The sequence below is a fragment of the Bufo gargarizans genome, chromosome 1 (assembly GCF_014858855.1).
Source record: "Bufo gargarizans isolate SCDJY-AF-19 chromosome 1, ASM1485885v1, whole genome shotgun sequence".
NCBI classification, from domain to species: Eukaryota; Metazoa; Chordata; class Amphibia; order Anura; family Bufonidae; genus Bufo; species Bufo gargarizans.
The window spans coordinates 578,725,706-578,748,374 of NC_058080.1; the positions used below are offsets into that span (position 1 = coordinate 578,725,706).

The following is a 22,669-nucleotide window of genomic DNA, read 5'->3' on the forward strand; positions in this document are numbered from 1 at the left end:
TCTCCCCATTACTGTGCATAGGGGGAAAACGATCAATCATAAGTGAGTGGGGATATTACATGGGTGAGCGGGGCTATCCACACAGCTCATGAATACAAGGACTTCTTCCACCCAGTGCGATGCCAGCACTGAAGGTAAGAAACTGTAAATTTTCCTCAAAATTTACATTATAGACCCACATTACAGAGACAGTCACTTCGTAAGCTGCCCTAGGGGAGGTGGTGACCGATTCCATTTAAAAACAGTATAAACTTGTCAAGATTTATGATAGCGTTAGGCTGTGCCATCCACTTATGTCACATGCCACAGATGCTGGTGACTGACCCAACCAGAGGCTTAATGTACCGAAAATGCAAGCAATGATTATTACAAAAAAAATCTCTATACTTTTTCTTTATAAGAACATTTCACTTACATGTCCTGCTGTTTAAACCCTTAAAGACTGGTCTAGTTTCATTATTTTTTTTTTTCATGACAAGGTGACAAAAAATGGCGAATCGGATGTTTTTCATTTTTATTTTTTCATTGCAGTAGTCACCGTATAGGAATTTAAAAAAATATTTTAAATAGTTCACACATTTTCGGACGCAGCAATACCTTATATGTTTATTTTTTGGTTTTTTTTTTATATGTAAAACTGGGATGGGGGTGATTTAAACTTTTAATATTTTGGTGGTGTTTTTTTGGTGTTTTTTTTCTTCACTTTTTATTTAAAGGGGCTGCCTAGGTTCAGAGCTGAACCCGTACATAACCCCTTCTTCACCCAGTCAGCCTGTATGACTTGAATATCAGAGCATTTCATGCTTTGATGCTCTCCCTTGCCCTAAGAAATGTAAAACCGCCAAGCAGTGTGAAAATGTAAACAAACAGCCCTTGCCCTGAGAAATGCAATACAGGGCAAATGGGAGTATAGGAGCATGAAATGCTCTTATACTCCACTCATAGGGGCTGGAGGGGTGAAGAAGGGGTTATGCCTGGGTTCAGCTCTGAACTGGGACAACTCCTTTAAAACCTATTAGCCCCCTTAGGGGGCTAGAACCTGGGATCTTTTGATCCCTTGTCCCGTACATATATGGCATTATGCACCCGCAATAGAGCGGGCTGCTTTTTTCAGCCTGCTCCATATGCGGTGAGTGCCAGCAGTATCATACAGCACCCGGCTGCAATGACGGGGAACAGCCATCTCGCCGAACCCCGTCATTTGACCCCTCAGATGCGGCACCCTCTGCGTTCCGATTGAAGCCCCTGCTTTGAAATCGCGGGCTCTGATCGGTTACTATAGCATCCTGGAAGCTTCTGAAGCCTACCAGGCCTGTCATAGTAAGCTCCCTGCTGAATTATGCATGAGAGAAAGCTCAGCAGGGAGCGTGTCAATATCCCATTCACCCTAACAGAGCCAGGAAGGAGCGCTTTCATCCCGACAATCGCATGTCTAATACATCCTTGACTTTCAAAGGGCACTGTGTGTTATCACAGAGGACTGGTTTCCTCCCAGACTCCATAACATATTGGTCTCCTATAAAATTAGCCCTAGTGGTTGTACTTGAAATAGGGAAATTTGATTACGTGCTCCAGTGGGGACAGGGACTGATGTGATTGATGACAATCCCTGTAGAGTGCTCTGGAATAAGGAAGCTCTAAAAAAAAGTGACAGAAATAAATACGTATTTCCATGCTGCATATAACATATCTGAGCAGAAATTTACCTTTTGATTATTGATAATTGATTATTACCCACAATTCTGGGAACTTATCCATGGGGATTGCAAAGTTTATGACAATTTGTAAGTTCCATTAAATATATGTATGATTGGTGTATAATAGTACAAAAGCGGGATTACCATGGGCAGCATACACTGAAAGTGTTGTAAATGGAAAAGAGGACTTACTCTTTGTTTCATGAGAGATAAGGACCTCTCTGCGTGTCCGATAAGCCTCATACAATGATGTATTCTCCCTGGACCAAGTCTGCCCTGTGCAATTTCAAATCCTCTTCCTCTGCCCAGTAGTATATTCTCCTTAGGCACACGTACATTGTCAAAGCGCAATTCTCCATGTCCGGCTTTTGATAAAAGAATAAAGTTGGCACGTAATGGCAAAAACGTAAAGTGAATGTTTCAGTACTACCATATGAATCACATCACGTTATTTCATGGAGACAATAATTTAGGATGAGATGTTGTACCTGGAGCATCATCTAATCCATAGACAGTGAGAGGCCTCAGGACCGTCACTCCAGGTGTGTCCATTGGAACCAAGATCATTGTCTGCTGTTTATGGCGAGGAGCATCTAGATCGGTCTTCCCCATAAAGATACAAATTTTACAGCGTGGATCAAGTCCACCTTAAAAAAAGAGCAGTGTTTTTGTCACAGCATCCCTATATAAGAAGATAACATAAAAGGTAGAGTAAATCCTGCAGGTAACCTTATCATTTGGATCTGCCATAACTGTATTATCTATGGAACGGGTTAACATGTTTTTTGGGTGGGCCTTATTTCAATTGGGAAGAATTTGATGGGAGAGCCTGCTTTTGTTCTCACAATGGGTTTGTAGTATGTCAAGTACAAAGGATCTAGATGTCCTCTTTTGTCTTCCTTCTCTGCTACCACTTCCTTTATCTTTCTTCTTACCCTTAGTCAGTGTTCCGTGACGACCGCAGTAGTGACGTCACTTGCTGCTCCTAGTGAGCCCAAAAAATTGTACAACCCCTACCTGCTGCGGCATCGCGCCACCGGCCGGGGCGCGAGGCAGCACGCCAGCTACACGGAACACTGACGGGCTCACATCCCGGACTCCGGCATCAGTGAATCGGCGAATCGACATCAGTGTAATCTGCAATCCCTGACTCCAGGAAGGTGCGACTATCGCATCGAGCAGGAATCTACATACTTAAATACAGGTACACTGTTTGTTCCAGGAAGATAACCGGTTTGATGTATACTTGTGTGCCATATTATAGGCAGTACAAGCTTTAACCCTGCCATTCCCCATTACATTCAACTATATCTTGTCCCAGAGCGCAGTATCATTATCTTATAAAACCTAAAATAATAAATTCTTTAATTCAATACATGCTAAAACCTAATGTGGGTGGAAAGCCCCTTGTATCACAAGCATTAGCCTATCAGACACTGTGCCTATAGCAGGGCACTAAATGCCAATTCTGGTTGGGGTGTTATTGTGTCTAAAGGGCATAAAAGATGTACACCCAGAGTTGGAGATTGCTTCTTGCGATATGAACTTGGTCTATTCTTTACAGCAGAGATCCAGAGTGATGAAATCACGTGTTGAGATTTAAGAATTGCGAAGGGACAAGATGGAAATATTGTGAGCAATATTTTCCGAAAACCCACTGCCACTAACACTTTGCTTCACTGGAATAGCTGGCATCCCCATTCATTGAAAAAAGGGATACCAAAAGGCCAGTACCTTAGGGCGCGACGCAACTGCAGCTCATTCGATAAATACCAGGTGGCTGCGAAAGACCTCCAAGGCAGGTTTACAAGGCGGGGCTATCCAGCCAAAATCCTCCATGAGGCTCATCAGCATGCTTTGAGGCGCAACAGTGATACTCTATTGAACCCCAGATCAAGACCAGATGGAGATGATGTCCCCCGAATCATCACTACCTTTAATATTAGTAGCGCCCCAGCCATCACATACCGTTGTGGCTGCAATTTAAAAGATCGCCTTGTGCATAGTTTCTTTCAAACACCCAGAACAGAAACGTGGCTGAGAAATGTCACCAGAGGGACTTACAGATGTGGCACATTTGTAGCATGCAATGTTATCTTGCAAGGCAAATAATTTACATGCACACATACAGGCCGGTCATTTCATAGCCGCTTATTCATTAACTGCAAGACATCGGGATTAATCCACCTCATCACCTGCATGTGCGGAATCCAATCCAACGTGGGTAAGACTACCCGAGAATTCAGAAGGGGTATTGGGGAACATTTGAGGGATGTTCGGAATGACAATGATACTCCCATCGCAAAACACGTTAAACAATTCCACACTGCCAACCCCAGAGCCCTAAAGTTCCAGGGCATCGAGGTCATAAAATGCTCACCAAGAGGGGGCGACTTTGATAAGTTTGTCATAAAAAAAGAGGCAGAGTGTATATTCAGGATGGGCACGATCAAACCTACGGGTTTGAATGACCAGATATCATTGCCTGCTTTATTAAGTAAGATCATATGTCACCAATCACTCTATCATCCAAGTTTTTTCCAATTAGGATGATTGATACAGGATTTTTTGAATGTATACAGAAGGGGATCCATATTACCGGACACATCCCCCCCCTTATATACCAATAGCCACATCATATCAACAAACCACATCACTGTGGGAACCATCCTTAAGTCTCCAGTAACACATCATTACTTTTACCCTGTCACCCTCCACTGGTGGGTCAGGTTAGGGTTAGATACCGTGTTTACTGGGTTAGGTCTCCTGTTCCGTCCTCTCTCCCTAATAAGTGTATATTAAAATAACATCACAGTGGTATCATAGGTGACCTGTTAGACCGCCTTGCTTATTCAGCGGTACAACTAATGGATTGGTTTAAACCACATACATCTGTCCCATCTGGGATATGGTTACCTGTTAGTGTCTAGTATGGGAAGTGATGACCATCATAATCCCCGTTTCAATCCAAAGCCTGGTCCCTCACTATCTTTTTGCATCATCCACCTACTTGTCTCATTTGTCAGCCCATCCACCCTGCTGGGGACTGGTAGGGAATGGAGCGTACATCTTAGCTCTGCCCCATGACTGGCACCCTCAGCTTGATTGAGTCTGCCTCCTCCAGTGGGCGGAGTAATGTCCATTTAAGGCGTAGATTTCAGCGCGCACACCACGGCCATACTAGAGCCTGACACGCTTCCTCCCAGCATCAGAGGAGGTTGCGTATTGTTTGACACCTGTGCCTGTTAGTGCCTAGCGAACATGCAGCCCCCCACAATCAGTGGAGGCTGCTCTAGTTCCTTGCAGCCTCTTTGAGTGTTCAGCAACCCCCCTCCATTACAGGAGGTCGCTGTATGTGTAGGATGTGAGCGCTAGTCAGGTGGCTTCCATTGAGATAGAAAATCATCTAGTGGAGCCACACTGCGAGACTGTGCTAGAAATTGACACAGTCTGTCTTACCTGGTATGCGGGTCCTATTGCTGCAGCAGTTGAGTGCCAGCAATCTAGGCTCTCCTTACCCGGTTGCATGTCACTGTGACATCGTTGCAGCTCAGTCCACTATAACTACGTACGCAACACCCCCGAGACGGGTTCCATACAATCGTCATACATCTGTCTTACCGTAACTCCTGATAATCCAGTCCCACACTGGTGAAATGCGTTGAGTGAAATATGATAGAGAAAAACGAGACAAACAAACTTCACATTTATCTCATACAGTCCTGGTGTATCTTATCAAGTACCCACAACAGATCTATAAATTATATAACTCCAAGGTATTGGGGTTCACATTTTACATTATTATCAGATCTACCTGGGTAAACATTACATTTTCACCCTGAGATAGTAGGATCAAATACATGAGGTTGATCCATAGTCACTGCTCTTGCGATATGACGCAAATTGCAAGAAGCAATCTCCAACTCCGGGTGTACGTCTTTTATGCCCTCAGACACAATAACACCCCAACCAGAATTGGCATTTATTTAGTGCCCTGCTATAGGCACAGTGTCTGATAGGCCAATGCTTGTGATACAAGGGGCTTTCCAACCACATTAGGTTTTAGCATGTATTGAATTAAAGAATTTATTATTTTAGGTTTTAGGATCCAGACAAGCAGTGAAATCTCAAACTAATTGGGTACACTATCATTCCCCCCCCCCCTCAGCGATTTGCATTAACATGGTTTTCAATGGATTTGATGTATGACTATGACTTTGCATGTATATTTTCTTATGTTGGAAAATGTTTCAATAAGTCAGACAGTGAGAGTCCTGATTACATTACTCTGCCCATACACAATGATAAATAGCTTTCCTTGCATCAGTCAGAGTCAGGACTCTCACTGTGTCTCCTAGGAGTCCTGTCAAGATTTACTTTGTATGTTTCTTCCCTGCTCCAAATCATATAAAACTATATATCACAGTGTTCAGCTTCTTTCCCTGCATCATATCCAGCTGTCAGATAGGCCATCATATATCACTGGAATCCCTGCACACAGCACTCACAGACTGACAGGCAGTGCAAGTCAAGAAGTTTTTTTTTAGTTGTCTGCCTTCAGTTTGTAACTAATAGAGTTCTCCCTGTTAGCTCTTACAAATAGAAGGCATGGGGGAGCAGTGTGAAGCAGCATCTTATAGGACAACACTGGAAACTGTGCAGTTTTAGGAGAGTTTTATTACTTAAAGGGACTGTGTCAACAACAACGAGATTTCTTTAAAATTTACCAGTAAAATCTCTTTCTCGCTCTTTATTGGGGGACACAGGAACCGTGGGTATAGCTATGTCCTCAAGGAGGCGTTGACACTAGTAAAAGCTGTTAGCTCCTCCCCTGGCAGCTATACCCCCTCCTGCCTGGAGAGAGAGCTTCAGTTTGTGAGAAGCAGTAGGAGAAGCAAGTAAACCAACGAAAAAAAACATGTAACAGCAACAATGCCAAGAACCGAACCAGGTTCTAACCAGCAACAGCCACAACTGTGGCCAAACAACAATACTGGGTGGGTGCTGTGTCCCCCAATGAAGAGCGAAAAAGAGATTTTACTGGTAAGTTTTACAAAACTCTCGTTTTCTCACCCATATTCATTTGGGGGACAAAGGAACCCTGGGACGTCCAAAAGCAGTCCACAGGGAGGGAAAAAGCCACAAACCCTTGGAAGCAAGCGTCCCTGCAGGCATCTAAGAACTGTCGCCTGCAAGACCCGCTGCCACGCAGCAACTGTCGATGCAAAAGTATGCACCTGGTAATTTCTTGTGAACATGTGTAAGGAAGAGCGGGAGCTACCTTACACAACTGTGCAGCCAAAGCGCAATTCCTCTTGGCCCAAGAAGCGCTCACCACTTTGGGAGAGCGAGCCGTGACACCTAAGGGTGGAACCCTGCCCTGGGCGCGGCATGCGTAAGCACATGCAGACCGAATCCAACGTGCAATCGCCCTTTGGAGGCCGACAATCCCTAGCGTGGACCCTCCGGAGAGAAAGGCGGATCCATATGCCGAGAGGGACTGGAGGATTCTAACAATAAGTAGAGCTCTGACAACGTCCAATAATGTAACTCCCTTCCGTAGGGTGCGAAGGAAAGGGACAGTGAAGGAAGGACAATTCCTTCATTGATATGGAAGTCAGAGACCACCTTCGGGAGAAGAAGGAATGGGCCGGAGAACTGCCGTATCCTTGTGAAGAACCAGGAGGGGGATTTTGCAAGAGAGCACCCCCAACTTAAACACCCGCCTGATGGATGTGATAGCCACAAGAAAAACTACCTTCTAGGACAGGAGCTGGAGTAAGAACTCCCGCAAGGGCTGAGGTGGAGACAACTGGAAGGCTGAGAGAACTATATACAGATCCCAAGGCTGTAAGGATGGTACAGAGGAACCGTATGTGCCCTTCCCAGAAGAAAGGTTTCCATGGGCACCAGGGAAACCAGAGTACGCTGGAAGCTGCCCCAGGACAGAAGCACCAACACCTGACCCATCAAGGAACTAAGGGCTAAACCAAGGTCCAACCCTGAATGTAGAAGTATGGGACCGTGGGCAGAGAAAAAACAGGAAGTGAGGGGATGTCCCGGCGTTCACAGAAGCCCAGGAAGGACCTCCAGGTCCCACAACAGATCCTGGCTTCCTGGCCTGAATCATAGTGCGGAAGACATCCGCTGAAAACCCTCTCCACGTCAGAATGGTGGTTTTAATAGCCATGCCGTCATCGAAATGCTGATGTAAGACCGGACCCCGGGAAAGAAGGTCGTCTCTGAGTGGCAGTGACCAAGGGATTTCTCCAGGAAGGAGAACGAGGTCAGCATACCATGCGCGACGGGGTCAAATCGGAGCGACTAGTATTTGTCGGAATGTCCTCCATCTGGATCCTCCGTAGAACCCTGGGAAGGAGGGGAAGAAACACGTAAGGAGGGAGAACTCCCGCCAAGGAGAATCAGGGCGTCCACGTTGCATGCTTCCGGAACTCTGGCTCTGGAGAGAAAGGTGGGAAGCTTCATGTAGATACCGTTAGCACACCCGGAAAAATGGAAGAGTCCCTGTAGAAGGAGGAATGTGGAGGGCGCCACAGCCCACCAGTCAGGACCAGATCGTGCCTGGAATGGAAGGCCACCAAACTAATACCCTGTGCAAATGCAGATGAGGGAAGGTAGCAACGTAGGAACTACCAAGGCATGCGGGATGGCTATGAACCCTGAGCCAGAGGAGGAAAAGACAGGAGAAGAATAGGCTAGGTTTAAGCCCATTCCCCGTCTGAGACCAGCGCTATACAGAAGTAGCCAAGGACTAAATGGCTGAGCAAAAACACCACCTGAGGAGGAAGCCAAACAAGGGGAGCCACACTGTATTGCTAGCCCCATACCCCAGCAGAGGAGGGGGGGTCACCCGTAGAGGCCACCAAATTCAGTGCTAAAAGAGTCCACCGCCTGACGAAAGAGCTGTGCAGAGCTGTGCAGTAAGAACCCATGCATGTAGTGGTAAGCAACACCGCTCCCACAGTAGTAGCCAGCGCAAAACTGAGGGGGAGGCCTGAGATTATCCATAGAAGCCACGTACCATACTGCCCCAGTTAAGTAGAGCTAACCTGAAAACTCTACCTGAAAGGAGCAGAACTGGCGCAACTGCCAGGCTAGCTCCAGGGTAGGACCCCTACCTGAAGGGGGATGTCCCACTGGGGGTCCGTCTACTAGATTGCGCAGGCGGTGCAGTATCAATCAAGCGACTCCGGAGGTGGATTGCATAGGCGAAGAATTATCCCCCAAACGACCCGGGAGGGCGGATTGGGAAGTTCAGAGGTCCCTAATTGAATGGCGCCGGCGAAGAATTATCAACCAAACGACCCCAGAGGGTGGACTGGGAGTTCCAGTGAACCCCTACTGGATTGCACAGGTGGGGAATTATCAACCAAACGACCCGGGAGGGTGGATTGGGAAGTCGGAGATCTCTTATTGAATGCGCTGGTGCAGAATTATCAACCCAACTAACCAGGAGGGTAGCTTGGGAATGTCAGAGGTCCTATATTGAATGCGCTGGTGGAGAATTATCAACCAAACGACCCAGGAGGGTGGATTAGGAATGTCAGAGGGTCCTCTATTAAATTGAGCAGGTAGAGAATTATCAACCAAACGACCCGGAGGGTGGATTGGGAATTCTAGAGGCTCTCCACTGTATTGCGGAGGTGGAGAATCATCAATGGCCCCAGAGGACGGATTGGAATTCTTCAGAGGTCCATTACTAAATTGCGCAGGTGGAATTATCAACCAAATGACCCGGAGGGTGGATTGGGAATACATCAGCTGTCCTCCACGGGATTTGCAGAGGAGGAGAACGTCTCAAAGCTCTGGTAGTGACATTCTCACAGCTCTGTGTCTCCACCCCTGTGATGATGTCACTTAGAGTTTGGAGGTGTTCTCACTGTTCTGTCTCTCCGCCCCTGTGATGAGGTCTTTACACTCAGCTGTTCCTCCTGCGTTTGATTTCCCTGCCTTTAAATCACCCCTCCTCCTATTGCAGGGCGTGGATTATATTTCTCTTTTCAGTTGTAGCTCTGCCTTGAGTATCTTCACTTCTTAAGCTATTAGTTCTCTGGACCTGTGTTCTGTTGCTGCAAGCACTCCGGATATTGCCAGCGGCCCTTGGATCTGTCTTCTCTGCGGCTGCAGCTCCATCAGCTAAGTGTGCAGACATTGTTGTGTACCTGGTGATTTTCTGACTGGATCTGAGGTGGCCACGGTTCCCTCCATATTCTGAGCAGGGCATCGGTGGCCGTGCCCCTTCCACTATTGTAGGGGTTACAGGGCTCATCAGTCTTAGGCACGCGGGCATGCCTCGTTCCACCACATGGATCCGGGCATGTGCTTTAGCAGCATAGGGAGAGTGTTGAGGGTCTGACAGGGGTCACCCTTTCTCTTCCCTAGTTTGGGTCCGGTCAGTAGCTCTTTTTACTGTGTATGCTCTTGTTACCCTTAAACAGCCGTGACAGAGAATTTTCAACCAAACGGCTCGGAGGGCTGATTGGGAACTAAGAGAGGTGCTCCTTATCCGAGATAGAACACGAGCCCAGTGTGGTACTGCACAGACAGTCGGTAATGAGGGGTGGGGTGGGGGAGGCCGTATGGACGCACATCTCTTTTTTTTATTTTATTTTTTCTCAACTCGAATGATGGCCTCAAGCACAAGAGGCAGGAAAGGGCTACATTCCTCCATCATGAGGAACATTGCACTGGGAGTGCCACACCCCCTTAGAACTCTATCCCTCCCCAGATATGCCGGCCACGGCTGGCCAGGAAGGGTTAAGGTCATCTTCATGACTGGGGGCGGAGCTAGCAGGTTACTGGGAAAGGGGGAAGAAGGGCACAGAGTTTTCGCGCCGGAGTGCCCCCCCCCCCCAGGTAGACGAAATGCGGCCCTTCAACAAGCCGCAAGGCAGCAATCCAAGGCCCCTGCGCACAGCCAATTAGTGCATCCGCCGGACCGCAGAGGGACCAAGCACCGCGATATGAGCCCGCCCAGCAATGGACGGAGGGCCGGGCGGACTCCGGGCAAAAAAATAAAATAAAAAATGTGCGGTGCACGGCCGAGTTTCCTGCAGTTTAACACTTTCTTGGAGAAGCGCGCTCGGCGTCCGCTCCGGATCTCTGGTCATGGCGGTCCATAGCCCAATAAGATCTCCGCTCCGTTCCGCATTCAGTGACAACACAGGCGGAGAATTATCTGTCTGGCTGTGCGCTTGGACTCCCTGCTCACCGCTTTGTCATGGATAACGCCTGCCAGGGGTTCCACTGACATTAACCCCCTATGTGCCGCCCTACTAGGAAATAAATAAAACCTGCCAGAGGGGGAAGACGGGAATGGCTGCAGGGTGCTGGGCTATACTGAAGTCCTGTGCCTTATTAACCTCTGCATTACTGCCACCAGGTAGGGAGGGAGGGGGAGACCCAGGAGGGACATACTTACCTAGTCCCGTGTACTCCCCTTTCTTCATCCTCTTCACTTCCGTGTCGCCATCTTCACCCTTCCTCTGGTCCAGCAGGGTCACCCCTTCAGCTCCTGGCACTGTAGTGGCAGGACGCTGAAAAAGGGGCTTGGATGGGTGACCCTTCTGCTGGCGGGATGCAGGGGAGCGAGGCTTCTGTGGGGGGGGCAGCAGTGCGGATAACCAACACTGGCGCAACTCGACCCCGGGAGAACAGGGAGGCGAGGGGTCCACTGTTTTCCCATCTGAAAAAGAGGGAAAAAAATAAACTAAAATAACAAATCTTCAGGAGATTCTCTGTTGACACTAGAAAAAACTGAAGCTCTCTCCAGGCTGGAGGGGGTATAGCTGCCAGGGAAGGAGCTAACAGCTTTTACTAGTGTCAACGCCTCCTAGAGGACATAGCTATACCCACGGTTCCTGTGTCCCCCAATGAATATGGGCGAGAAATTTATTTTTGCCAGTTAAAACCAGATAACAAAGCATAACCTTTTTCTCATTTTTTTTATTTATTTTCTGATTAATGATTCTTTTTCTCTGTTTAATGAACATGATTATGGGGGCTGCCACCTGTAGTGTCTCTTTAAGGTTACATGCACACGACTTTATATGTTTTGCGGTCCGCCCAAAAAAACGGATGCCATCCGTATGCCATCCGTTTTTTTTCCCGTGGATCCATTGTAACAATGCTTAAAACGGACAAGAATAGGACATGTTCTATTTTTTTTTTTGCGGGACTACGGAACGGACATACTGGTGCGGACAGCAAACTGTGTGCTCTCCGCATTTTTTGCGGACCCGTTGAAATGAATGGGTCCGCACCCTATCTGCAAAAAAAAAAAAATGGAAAGCACACGGAAACAAACAACGTTCGTGTTCATGTAGCCTAAATCTCATGTGCAGCTGATAACATTGCTTTTATAATAAATTTATAATAAAAACAGAGAGTGGTAAATTTTACATTGCACAGGACACAGCTACCCTAAGGTTTCATAATTTTAACTCCATACCTGATGTCCACCACTTATGTCCATTAATGATGTATGAGTTGTCATCTTCCACAATTGATGATTCAATGTTGGTGGCATCAGAAGAGGCAACCTATATAGGAATGCAAGAAACAGGTATTGTCACAATGGTCAGTGATTTCCATCAGTGATTGGGAACCAAAACCAGGAACGGAGACTACACAGACATATGGTTTAATGGAAAGATTTGCACCTGTTCTGAATTTTTGACCTACATCTGTTTTTGGCTCACAATCACTGATGGAAATCACTGATCAAACACTGATATGTGAATAAGGCCTGTGTGTTCAAGGTATGACACAATTATTTTTTTGTGCTCTTCAGGTGTGGATTTAGTTTTTTTGTGTAGGGTAAGAAACAATTTATTTCGTACAACAGTTTTTCAGTTTATTTCCTAGCACTATACAATGACGTGAACATAACAATGTCCCTGCCAATGCCCAGAGGACATCTTCAATTATAGAGTCTTAAAAGAGGGCACAAAAATCCTCCTTTATGGGTTTCTAAACTCAATTTTTAGGGTTGGACCCTGTTCTGAAGTCACCACCCCTACCTGCAACTTCACCAGCTATAAAATCAGATGTCAGGCAATGTCAGGCTACTTTCACACTAGCGTTCGATCGGATCCGTTCTGAACGGATCCGATCATATTAATGCAGACGGAGGCTCCGTTCAGTACGGATCCGTCTGCATTAATAACTTAGAAAAAATTCTAAGTGTGAAAGCAGCCTGAGCGGATCCGTTCAGACTTTCAATGTAAAGTCAATGGGGGACGGATCCGCTTGAAGATTGAGCCATATGGGCTCATCTTCAAGCGGATCCGTTCCCATTGACTTACATTGTAAGTCTGAACGGATCCGCTCGCCTCCGCACGGCCAGGCGGACAGCTGAACGCTGCAAGCAGCGTTCAGCTGTCCGCCTGTCCGTGCGGAGGCGAGCGGAGCGGAGGCTGAACGCCGCCAGACTGATGCAGTCTGAGCGGATCCGCTCCATTCAGACTGCATCAGGGCTGGACGGAGGCGTTCGGGTCCGCTCGTGAGCTCCTTCAAACGGAGCTCACGAGCGGACCGACGAACGCTAGTGTGAAAGGAGCCTCATGGAGATTGCTCATTATGACATCTTCACCCTTTGTGTAGTCATCACGTGCACTGGTTCCCTACTGTTGGTACACCAGTTTAACCACTTAAGGACCACAGGTTTATACCCCCCCTAGTGAGACCAGGCCCTTTTTTACAAATCGGCACTTCACAACTGTAACGGTTTATTGCTCGTCATGCAACTTGGCACCCAAATTAATTTTACCTCATTTTCTTCTGACAAATACAGCTTTCTTTTGGTGGTAATTGATTGCTGCTGAGATTTTTCGTTTTTCTGATATTAATCAAAATAGACTGCAATTTTCTCAGAAAAAGTGTATTTTTAACTTTCTCTGGTTAAATTGTTCAAATATAATTACATTTCTATACAAGTTTGTGTCAGAATTTATTGTGCTACATGTCTTTGATTAAAAAAAAATCCAATAAGTGTATATTTATTGGTTTGCGCAGAAGTTATAGTGTTTACAAACTATGGTACAAAAATGTGAATTTCCGCATTTTGAAGCAGCTCTGACTTTCTGAGCACCTGTCATGTTTCTTGAGGTGCTAGAATGCCAGGATAGTATAAATACCCCCCAAATGACCCCATTTTAGAAAGAAGACACCCCAAAGTATTCATGGGGGGCATGGTGAGATCATGTATGATTTTTTCTGAGGAAAAAAAGTTTCCATTTCTGATAACTTCTGGCAAAAAAATTTAAATCTCCCACGGATTCACTATGCCCCTCAGTGAATACCTTGGGGTGTCTACTTTCCGAAATGAGGTCATTTGTGGGGTGTGTTTACTGTTCTGGCATTTTGGGCGGGGCTAAATTGTGAGCAACCCTGTAAAGCCTAAAGGTACTCGTTGGACTTTCGGCCCCTTTACGCACCTAGGCTGCAAAAAAGTGTCACACATGTGGTATCGCCGTACTCAGAAGTAGGGCAATGTGTTTTGGGGTGTATTTTTACATATACCCATGCTGGGTGAGAGAAATATCTCTGTAAATTGACAACTTTGTATAAAAAAATGTAAAAAGTTGTCATTTACAGAGATATTTCTCTCACCCAGCATGGGTATATGTAAAAATACACCCCAAAACACATTGCCCTACTTCTTCTGAGTACAGCAATACCACATGTGTGACACTTTTTTGCAGCCTAGGTGCACAAAGGGGCCCAAATGCCAATGAGTACACAGGGAATTTTTTAGGCATTTGGATTCCAAACTACTTCTCACGCTTTAGGGCCCCTAAAATGCCAGGGCAGTATAAATACCCCACATGTGACACCATTTTGGAAAGAAGACACCCCAAGGTATTCCGTGAGGGGCATGGCGAGTTCATAGAAGATTTTGTTTTTGGCACAAGTTAGCAGAAATGTTTCTTTTTTTTTTTTATCACAAAGTCTCTCTTGCCGCTAACTTGTGACAAAAAGTTCAATCTTTCATGGACTCAATATGCCCCTCAGCGAATACCTTGGGGTGTCTTCTTTCCAAAATGGGGTCATTTGTGGGGTGTTTGTACTGCCCTGGCATTTGAGGGTCTCCGCAATCATTACATGTATGGCCAGCATTAGGAGTTTCTGCTTTTCTCCTTATATTGGGTAATGATTTCTTCATTCACATCGATAAATGTGGATAAAAAAATCTCTGCCAAAAAAATGTGCAAAAAAAAAAAAAAAGAGGGGAAAGGCATCTGCCAGGACATAGGAGCTCCGCCCACATCCAAACCCACTTCAGCTCGTATGCCCTGGCAAACCCGATTTCTCCATTCACATCAATCGATGTGGATGAATAAATCATTGCCAGAATTTTTTATTTTTTTTTTAATAAGAAATGTTTGCCAAAGCTCATAAGCCTCGGCAAACGTATCTTTTTTACTGCAGAGGAGAAATCTCGTCTTGCAGCACCGCATACACCGACTTTGTGTAATCTGACAGCAGCGCAATGCTTCTGTCAGACTGCACATCAGTGCTGTAGCTGGTTGATCGCTTGGTCCACCTAGAAGGTATAAAAATAAAAAATAAAAAAAAAACAGGCAGCAACGCAATAAATTTATTAACATCAACCTTTATAAACTTTATATAACATTTGAAACAGAACATTTACTTTTTTGCTTACCTGTGACTTTTTTTTTTTTACCTTTAGAGGACAAACCTCTCCTTCCCCATGGGACAATGTGCAAAGCGCAAATCGCCCAGAGATGTGGCAAAGTACATTATGCACTTTGTCCCAGGTGAAAAGAGAGGTTTGTAGTAGCTCTGTGTGAAAGGGCCCTAAGACCCCTGTGTGCCTGTCCTGTGTCACGCGATCCCTATACTAATAGTGTACCTGTGTGTGGTACTTGCAGAAACACTCCCCTATGCATAGGGCTGGCTGGTCAGGACAGTCAGGACAAAAAACGGTGGTGTCACGCCTCATTCCAGCCCTGCTACAGACACAACATCTTTTTCTTGGGGAACGCTGTGTTGGGGTACCAGGATAGACACTCAGGAAGGGTCTGTCATCTAGCTGGCTAACTACATCAGGGACTTGGGCCACGGACCCTCCTGGATACAGGAGTTCCGAAATGATCGCTACAAAATCCTGTAGGCCTCTTCAGCAGAATACCCCTTGTTTGACATTTTGGGCTAACTAAATGTAGGGGGTATTCCTCTGAGACTACCAGGAAAAAGAGCAAACCTGCCTAGTAAAAAGGCGTGCTTGCGATGTAAAGCTGCGATCGCTAATAAAGATCCAGAAAGCTCAAAAGTGATCTTTATAGCGCCGCAGTGATCTTACGGTGTTTTTGCAGTGATCAGAAAAAATATATATTTTGTCACTACGGTGGGGCGGACTGAACGCAAGTGTGCGCTCAAGATCAGGCCTGTTTGGGCGAACACTGCATTTTTTTTAGAGCCTAAGGTGACCCTAATGTACTGATATAGATCTGATTGCGATCAGTCTTGATCACTTACAGATATTATATAGTACTAGCGCTGATTAGCGACAGCGATGACGCTAATCAGCGACTGCGGTGCGGTGGGCTGGGCACTAACTACCTAACAAGTAGCTAAGTAACTGGCAGTGATAAGGGACCCTTACAGGGGGGTGATCAATGACAGGGGGGTGATCAGGGAGTCTATATGGGGTGATCAGGGGTTACTAAGTGACGGGGCGGGTGTAATGTGTGTGTGTGTGTAGTGATTGGTGCTACTTACAGAGCTGCCTGTGTACTCTGGTGGTCGATCCAAGCAAAAGAGACCACCAGAGGAGCAGGTAGCAGGTATATCAGACGCTATTTACAAAATAGCGTCTGACATACCCATTTCATTGGTTATCTACAGTGATCAGCACTGGCAGGCTGTAGTTGAACTTGTACACTGCGCGATCCTGTGAGCGCGCGTTCACAGGAAATCTCAGGTCTCACGAGATGACGCCAATAGGCGTCACTGAGACCTGAGAGCGCTGCCGCCCGGACGTCTATCGGCGTTCCACCAAGGCACCATCAAGAGCTACTTTACTTACATATACATGGGAACTTGTAGCTCTGTATGGCACTATTCTGAGCTTATTAGTGAAGTGAGCGGGGCCTATTCAGTGGTTGACAATTATCTCTCTATGAGTGTACATACATATGTAACTGTCAATCACTGCACAGGGCCACCCACATGACAAATAAGTTCAGGATGAGCAGGGATTTAAATTATTTTTTTCTTCCTGCCAAACTACAGCATACATCATTCTGGTCAGTTGTTCTCAAGATGGCTCCTCTGCCAGTTCTCTGAAGCCAAAACTTCCCTCACTTCATAAACTCACTTGCTTTAGCCAGCATCTTCTTGCCACCCAATCAGATTGGATTACTGAGAGACACGCCTCCTCACTCTGCAGGCATGCAGTTTGAAGGACCGCCCTTCTGTCTCCTGTTTACACTAAAGAGAAGACAGAAAAGCCCTAGCAACAGTCTTTTAACCCCTTAGTGACGACCCATACGTGTTTTTACGGCGGTCACTAAGAGGCCTTGGGCTGGAGCACCGCCTTTTTACGGCAGCGCTTCAGCCCAAGCTAGCGCTACAAAAAAGCGCAGGAGATCCCTGCCCGCAGCTACCTGAGGTAGCTGAGGGTTGGGGGCAGTGATCAGAGACTGTGACAAGAGAGGAGGGAGAAAGTCTCCAGTGCAAGAATCGGGTCCCCCAGCTTCCCCATAAGGGAAAGCTGGGTCCAGATCCTCACCCCACCCCCCAGTACCTCAACAATGATGGTGGCAGCCCGATGCATGCACAAACTATATGCTGGCCACCGCCAGAATAGTTCTCTTTCCTCAGAAGAGGAGAGTGTGTATAGAAGGACGCCCCTAATTAAGTTTAAAAAAAAGTTTAATAAATAGCAGGTGCACCTGCCAATAAAATAATAATAAAAAAAAATTAAAAAAATGGCGCAGACATGCGCACTGGTTACTGTGCTGAAGATCTGCCTTTAGCACAGTAACCATCAGGGACCATTACTATTGTTCCCTGATTATGTGGTCTCCATGATAACCCTATCATGGAGATCACATCCATTATATTTACTAAACACAGCCAGGACATGGGCTGTGTTTCTCTCTCCCCAGTTGTTGTGTGAGGAGAGAGAAAGATCAGACTTCTGTCCTGGCTGTGCAATTTACTGTGAAAAAAAGAAAAATCAATTTATAAACTGTCCATAACTGGCGGTCAGTGGGCGTCCGTCATTAGGAGTCTATTAGGGGAGGTCAGTTACTTTCATTAGGGACCCTGTGTCCGTCTGTTACTGGCAGTCAGAGGCCATCTGTTGCTGGCCATCTGTCACTGTCCATCTGGTAGTCGGTCAGTGGGCATCTCTTAGGGTCCGTCCATAATTGTTGGTCAGTGGACGCACTGCCACTGACGCTAGCAAACATTTACTTTTAAGGTTGGGATATATATAATATTTTTTTTTCTTTCTGAGCTTTCCAGTAAAAAAAATAAATAAAAATATGTCTCGAAGACTATACAATGCAGGCATATGAATTTCTATGCTCTGAAAAGTCTGAAACCAACACTGTGTCAGAGGCGGAAATATTTTCAGAAAGAGTAGACTCTAGCTCCACTTCCATCCCCTTTGCTTTTTTGTAGCGCTAGCTTGGGCTGAAGCGCAGACCCCATAGCCCTATGGTGTAGAAGTCGCCACCTCATCGCATTCACCACCCAGCGGTCCCATCCCTTCTTCTCCGTGGGTTCCTGCTTCATAATTTTGCCCCAAGTACCCCAATTTTTATCTACTCCCCAAATTAATGCAGACGTCACCAATTTTACCCCTTATGATTTTTTTCATTTATTTGTGGCGAAAAAGTCCTGGAATTAATTGTGCAGCAAACTAATCTGTACGCCACACAATTGGCTGTACAAAAGCCCACGTCTATTTATATAAGACGGTGGACCCCCACAAGTGTCCCTGAAATGAAAACATTTTGGGCCTTACCCTGGACATGGGCATTGTAAAAATGCCATCTGTCCGATTCTATTGGGCTGCGAGTACTGTCCACTCAACCCCTGTGTTTGCAGTAGTTATGTCCCGAAACAGCTATGAAGCCCTAACTTGGTTTATGCATTTTTCGGACAATTCCCAAGTCCCCCCCCCCCCCCCCCCCCCCCCAGAACTGACCCAGCCTGCGACCGCCTAAATAAATTGAGACCCCTTATTTCCCTCCTTAGGGATTTATTCTTAAAATGATATACCCCTGATAAAACTCTATCCGTCGATGAATCCCTTATTAGTTTTAAAGGCAGCCTTTCCTTCTGTCAGTTTATTCCCTTCAAGCATGCCAGATATAGGGTAAAATTATATAAGGTGTGCGAGAGCACAACAGACTACACCTGTGGTCTGTCTATATATGAAGGCAGAGACTCCCAACTTAACTCCCCAGGCAGCCCCGAAATTATTGGGACATTAGGAAAAATTGTGTGGGATCTTTAAATTCCTCCATGCTGCAAACACAGGGGCTTGTGGGACAGTCGGTAAAAATAGGGTGGGATACCCAAAACCGCTGGTGTCCAAGCATTTGGAGAGAGGAACATCCTTCGCCCTTGCAAGTGAACAGCTGCTTGCAGTGAAGTGGAAGGACAGGAATGAGGTCTACATGCTCACCACCGTGCACGCAGACACCACAGTAGCAGTTTGTCGGGTATATAAAGCAAATGCTTTATATAAATATTTTAAAAAAATAATTATCGGGTCAAAAGAAAAATTATGCAAACTATATTGACCCGTGAGATGGACATAAACATCTCAAAGAGTTCAATCAAGAACCTGATTATTTTGTGCAATCAGTAAAACAGGGTACAAACGTCTATGCAAAAATATAAATGGTTTATTATGCAATAGGTTAAAATACAAACAAAAATTAATCAACATAAATTTCAATAATATACAATGATATGCAGTACCCAGAATTCACCACTATATGATACCAACAAAACACTACTCAACCAACACAAGAATATTATGCAATACAGCTTTAAATCTGTGAGAGATATACAATCAATGGATTATGCGGAAAACTCAATCAAGAAGATGACAGATATGAGCCCTTGCTCCGCCCAAAAATGATGACCAATCTTCAGATAATGGTAGTATTGCACCAAAACTTATATAAATTATTGGCTTGATATCAAACTAGGGAATACAAAGATTTCCAACAAAGAGTTTCTCCAATATTGTCCCCTTTATTCAGTTATATGCATCTTAACTGAAATCAGAGAAAATACTGATGTAGCAACTAACGTTACACGTCCGCAAGTGAGCGGGTATCTGGCTAAGTATCAAGCCAATTAATTTAGATCAATACTACATAGAACAAAAATATACATTACCCAAGGGTCAAGTGATGTGCAGAGTCTTGGGGCAGCCAGCTCTCAAGAGTTTTTCCCGATAATACAAATGTTTGTTTCTCTTTTTTTTTTTTTTTTTTTGTAACTGGTTTCTTAACCCAAAACTTATCAGATGAACACGCCCTCCGAGTTTGGAACTTTCCAATCATTGTTGGAGGGGTGTGTGCATTGATAAGGAGCATGACGTCATAATACTACCCAGAATGCATTTTTGCTACTGATGTAGTATTAACCGCTTATATCTAGGTGGCACTGTTGTATAAGCAATAAGCATCATACCATTAAGGGTTAACTCATACATGCCTGATATTTTCAACATGTCACACCTCTGACATCTGAAGGCCTTGTCTCAGGGCTGAGGGACAAACTTTGATACATGAATATATACTTTGAGGAACATCTAGACCAGTCTCACACCGTGGAATTCATGTTCAGATAGGAAAAACAATGAAGCCTCAGAATCTGCAGGTGCGGTGCATCTTCTAACTTTCTAAATGTATAATATATTGTTACAATAACAGTAGCTTTTGAACGGCACAGTAATCTTCTCATGGACTTACTTCGGCCTACATGAAACTTCATACAAAACAGTGAATATAAATCAGCATTGCTCTTAAGGCAATGAATACCCATTATAACTAAAATAAGTAAATATAACTGTTTAAACTTATGAAAAAGCACAACAAGTTAGGGAGAGGGGGGCTACTGCTGACAAACACAAACCGGTCTGTGTGACAGATTATAATAAATTTATGGAAGGTGTAGACCTCTCAGACCAGGCGCTTTAACTCTACCTGGTGAAGCGAAAAAAAACAGGGCCTTGTATAAAAAGGTAGCACTCTACCTCATTCAGATTGTTACCTATAATAGTTTTGTTTTATTTAAAAAAGACCCAAGGAACCCTCAACTTCCTTGAGTTCCAGGAGAAGGTGGTTGAGAGTCTCCTGTTTGAGTCCCTTGCACCTAGACAAGCCTTTGAATCTGATGTTCAAAGGCTTTCAGAACGCCACTTCCCTCACCCCGTCCCTGCCGCTGCCAGCAAGACATATCCTCAGAAACTATGCCGGGTGTGTAGCAAACATGGGAGGAGGGACACCCGATTTTACTGCCCCCGTTGCCCATCACAACCAGGCCTCTGCAATTACCCCTGTTTTGAGACGTCCCATACTGTTGCTAATTATTAATTTTATTTAATACCAAAAAGGGTGGGTAGGAAGTCTATTTATTCTCATTTTAGTTTGTGTGCTTTCCAGGGAGGGAGGGCTTCTTTAGGGATGGGTTGTGGAGCACATTTTTTTTTCAGACATTAGAACAAATTTTACCTTTTCTGATTTGTTTTTTTAATTTTCCTAATTTCATTTTTTATGACTATGTCCTGCCACACAAAGCTGTTAATTCCATTACCATTACTGTATCATGATATTGGCATGATTTTTTTATTTGGAGGATCTCTAATGATTGAGTTGTTCCTCACCAGTACACTAAGGGCTTTATTAAGAAATTTTTTTTGTGGACACCCCACAACACGTCTAGAAATACTGACATCATTTTGGGAATTAGTGATCCATTACTGTTCCTACAGACAGTTCTGGACACTGTCCTTTTATAGATTCTGTGGGTGACTGGTTGATTGTGTGCATAGCGATTTTTACCTTGCCGGGCAGGGGCTTTCTTGGCGCTTTTTGAAAGGCTGCAAAGCAGCCAATCAACAAGCGTCATACTACTTGCCCCAAGAGGCCGTCACAGCCATGCCTACTATTGGCATGGCTGTGATTGGCCAGAGCACCATGTCACCATGTTGGAGTCACATAGCGCCGCCCGTCACTCTGCTCTGATTAGCGTAGGGAGAGGTTGCGGCTGCGACAGTAGGGCGAGATTAGGCAGATTAACTCCTCCAAAGGACTTGATTAATCGATCGATCTGCAGCTGTGCATCATTGAGCTGCTGAAATTCAATTGCTCACTGTTTTTAGGCTGCCCAGACCGTTTGTTAGTCACTTTTTTCTGGGGTGATCGGCGGCCATTTTGTGTCTTGTGGTGCGCCAGCACAAGCTGCGACCAAGTGCATTTAACCCTCAATGGTGTGGTTGTTTTTTGGCTAAAGCCTACATCAGGGTGAAGCTGTCACACCAAGTGCATTTAACCAGCAATAGTCTGTTTATTTTTTGGCCATATACTACATCAGGGGCAAGCTGCGCCTGTCACCATGTGCATTTAACCCTCAATGGTGTGGTTGTTTTTTGGCTAAAGCCTACATCAGGGTGAAGCTGTCACACCAAGTGCATTTAACCAGCAATAGTCTGTTTATTTTTTGGCCATATACTACATCAGGGGCAAGCTGCGCCCGTCACCAAGTGCATTTAACCCTCAGTAGTGTGGTTGGTCAAGCTGTCACACCAAGTGCATTTAACCAGCAATAGTCTGTTCATTTTTTGGCCATATACTACATCAGGGGCAAGCTGCGCCTGTCACCAAGTGCATTTAACCCTCAATGGTGTGGTTGTTTTTTGGCTAAAGCCTACATCAGGGTGAAGCTGTCAC

At 45.4% G+C, this 22,669-nt stretch overlaps 1 protein-coding gene across 3 annotated transcripts in view; it reads right to left on the reverse strand.

Moving 5' to 3' along the window:
* ACAD10 (acyl-CoA dehydrogenase family member 10) overlaps positions 1-22,669 on the reverse strand; it is a 141,296-nt gene that overhangs the window by 12,510 nt on the left and 106,117 nt on the right. For all 3 annotated transcript variants that reach the window (XM_044275779.1, XM_044275781.1, XM_044275780.1), the window contains exons 16-18: positions 12,169-12,259; positions 2,186-2,344; positions 1,890-2,062 (exon numbers count right to left, since the gene is read on the reverse strand). In XM_044275779.1, coding sequence (XP_044131714.1) covers positions 1,890-2,062; positions 2,186-2,344; positions 12,169-12,259 — 423 coding nt within the window. The remainder of the gene's footprint in view (positions 1-1,889; positions 2,063-2,185; positions 2,345-12,168; positions 12,260-22,669) is intronic.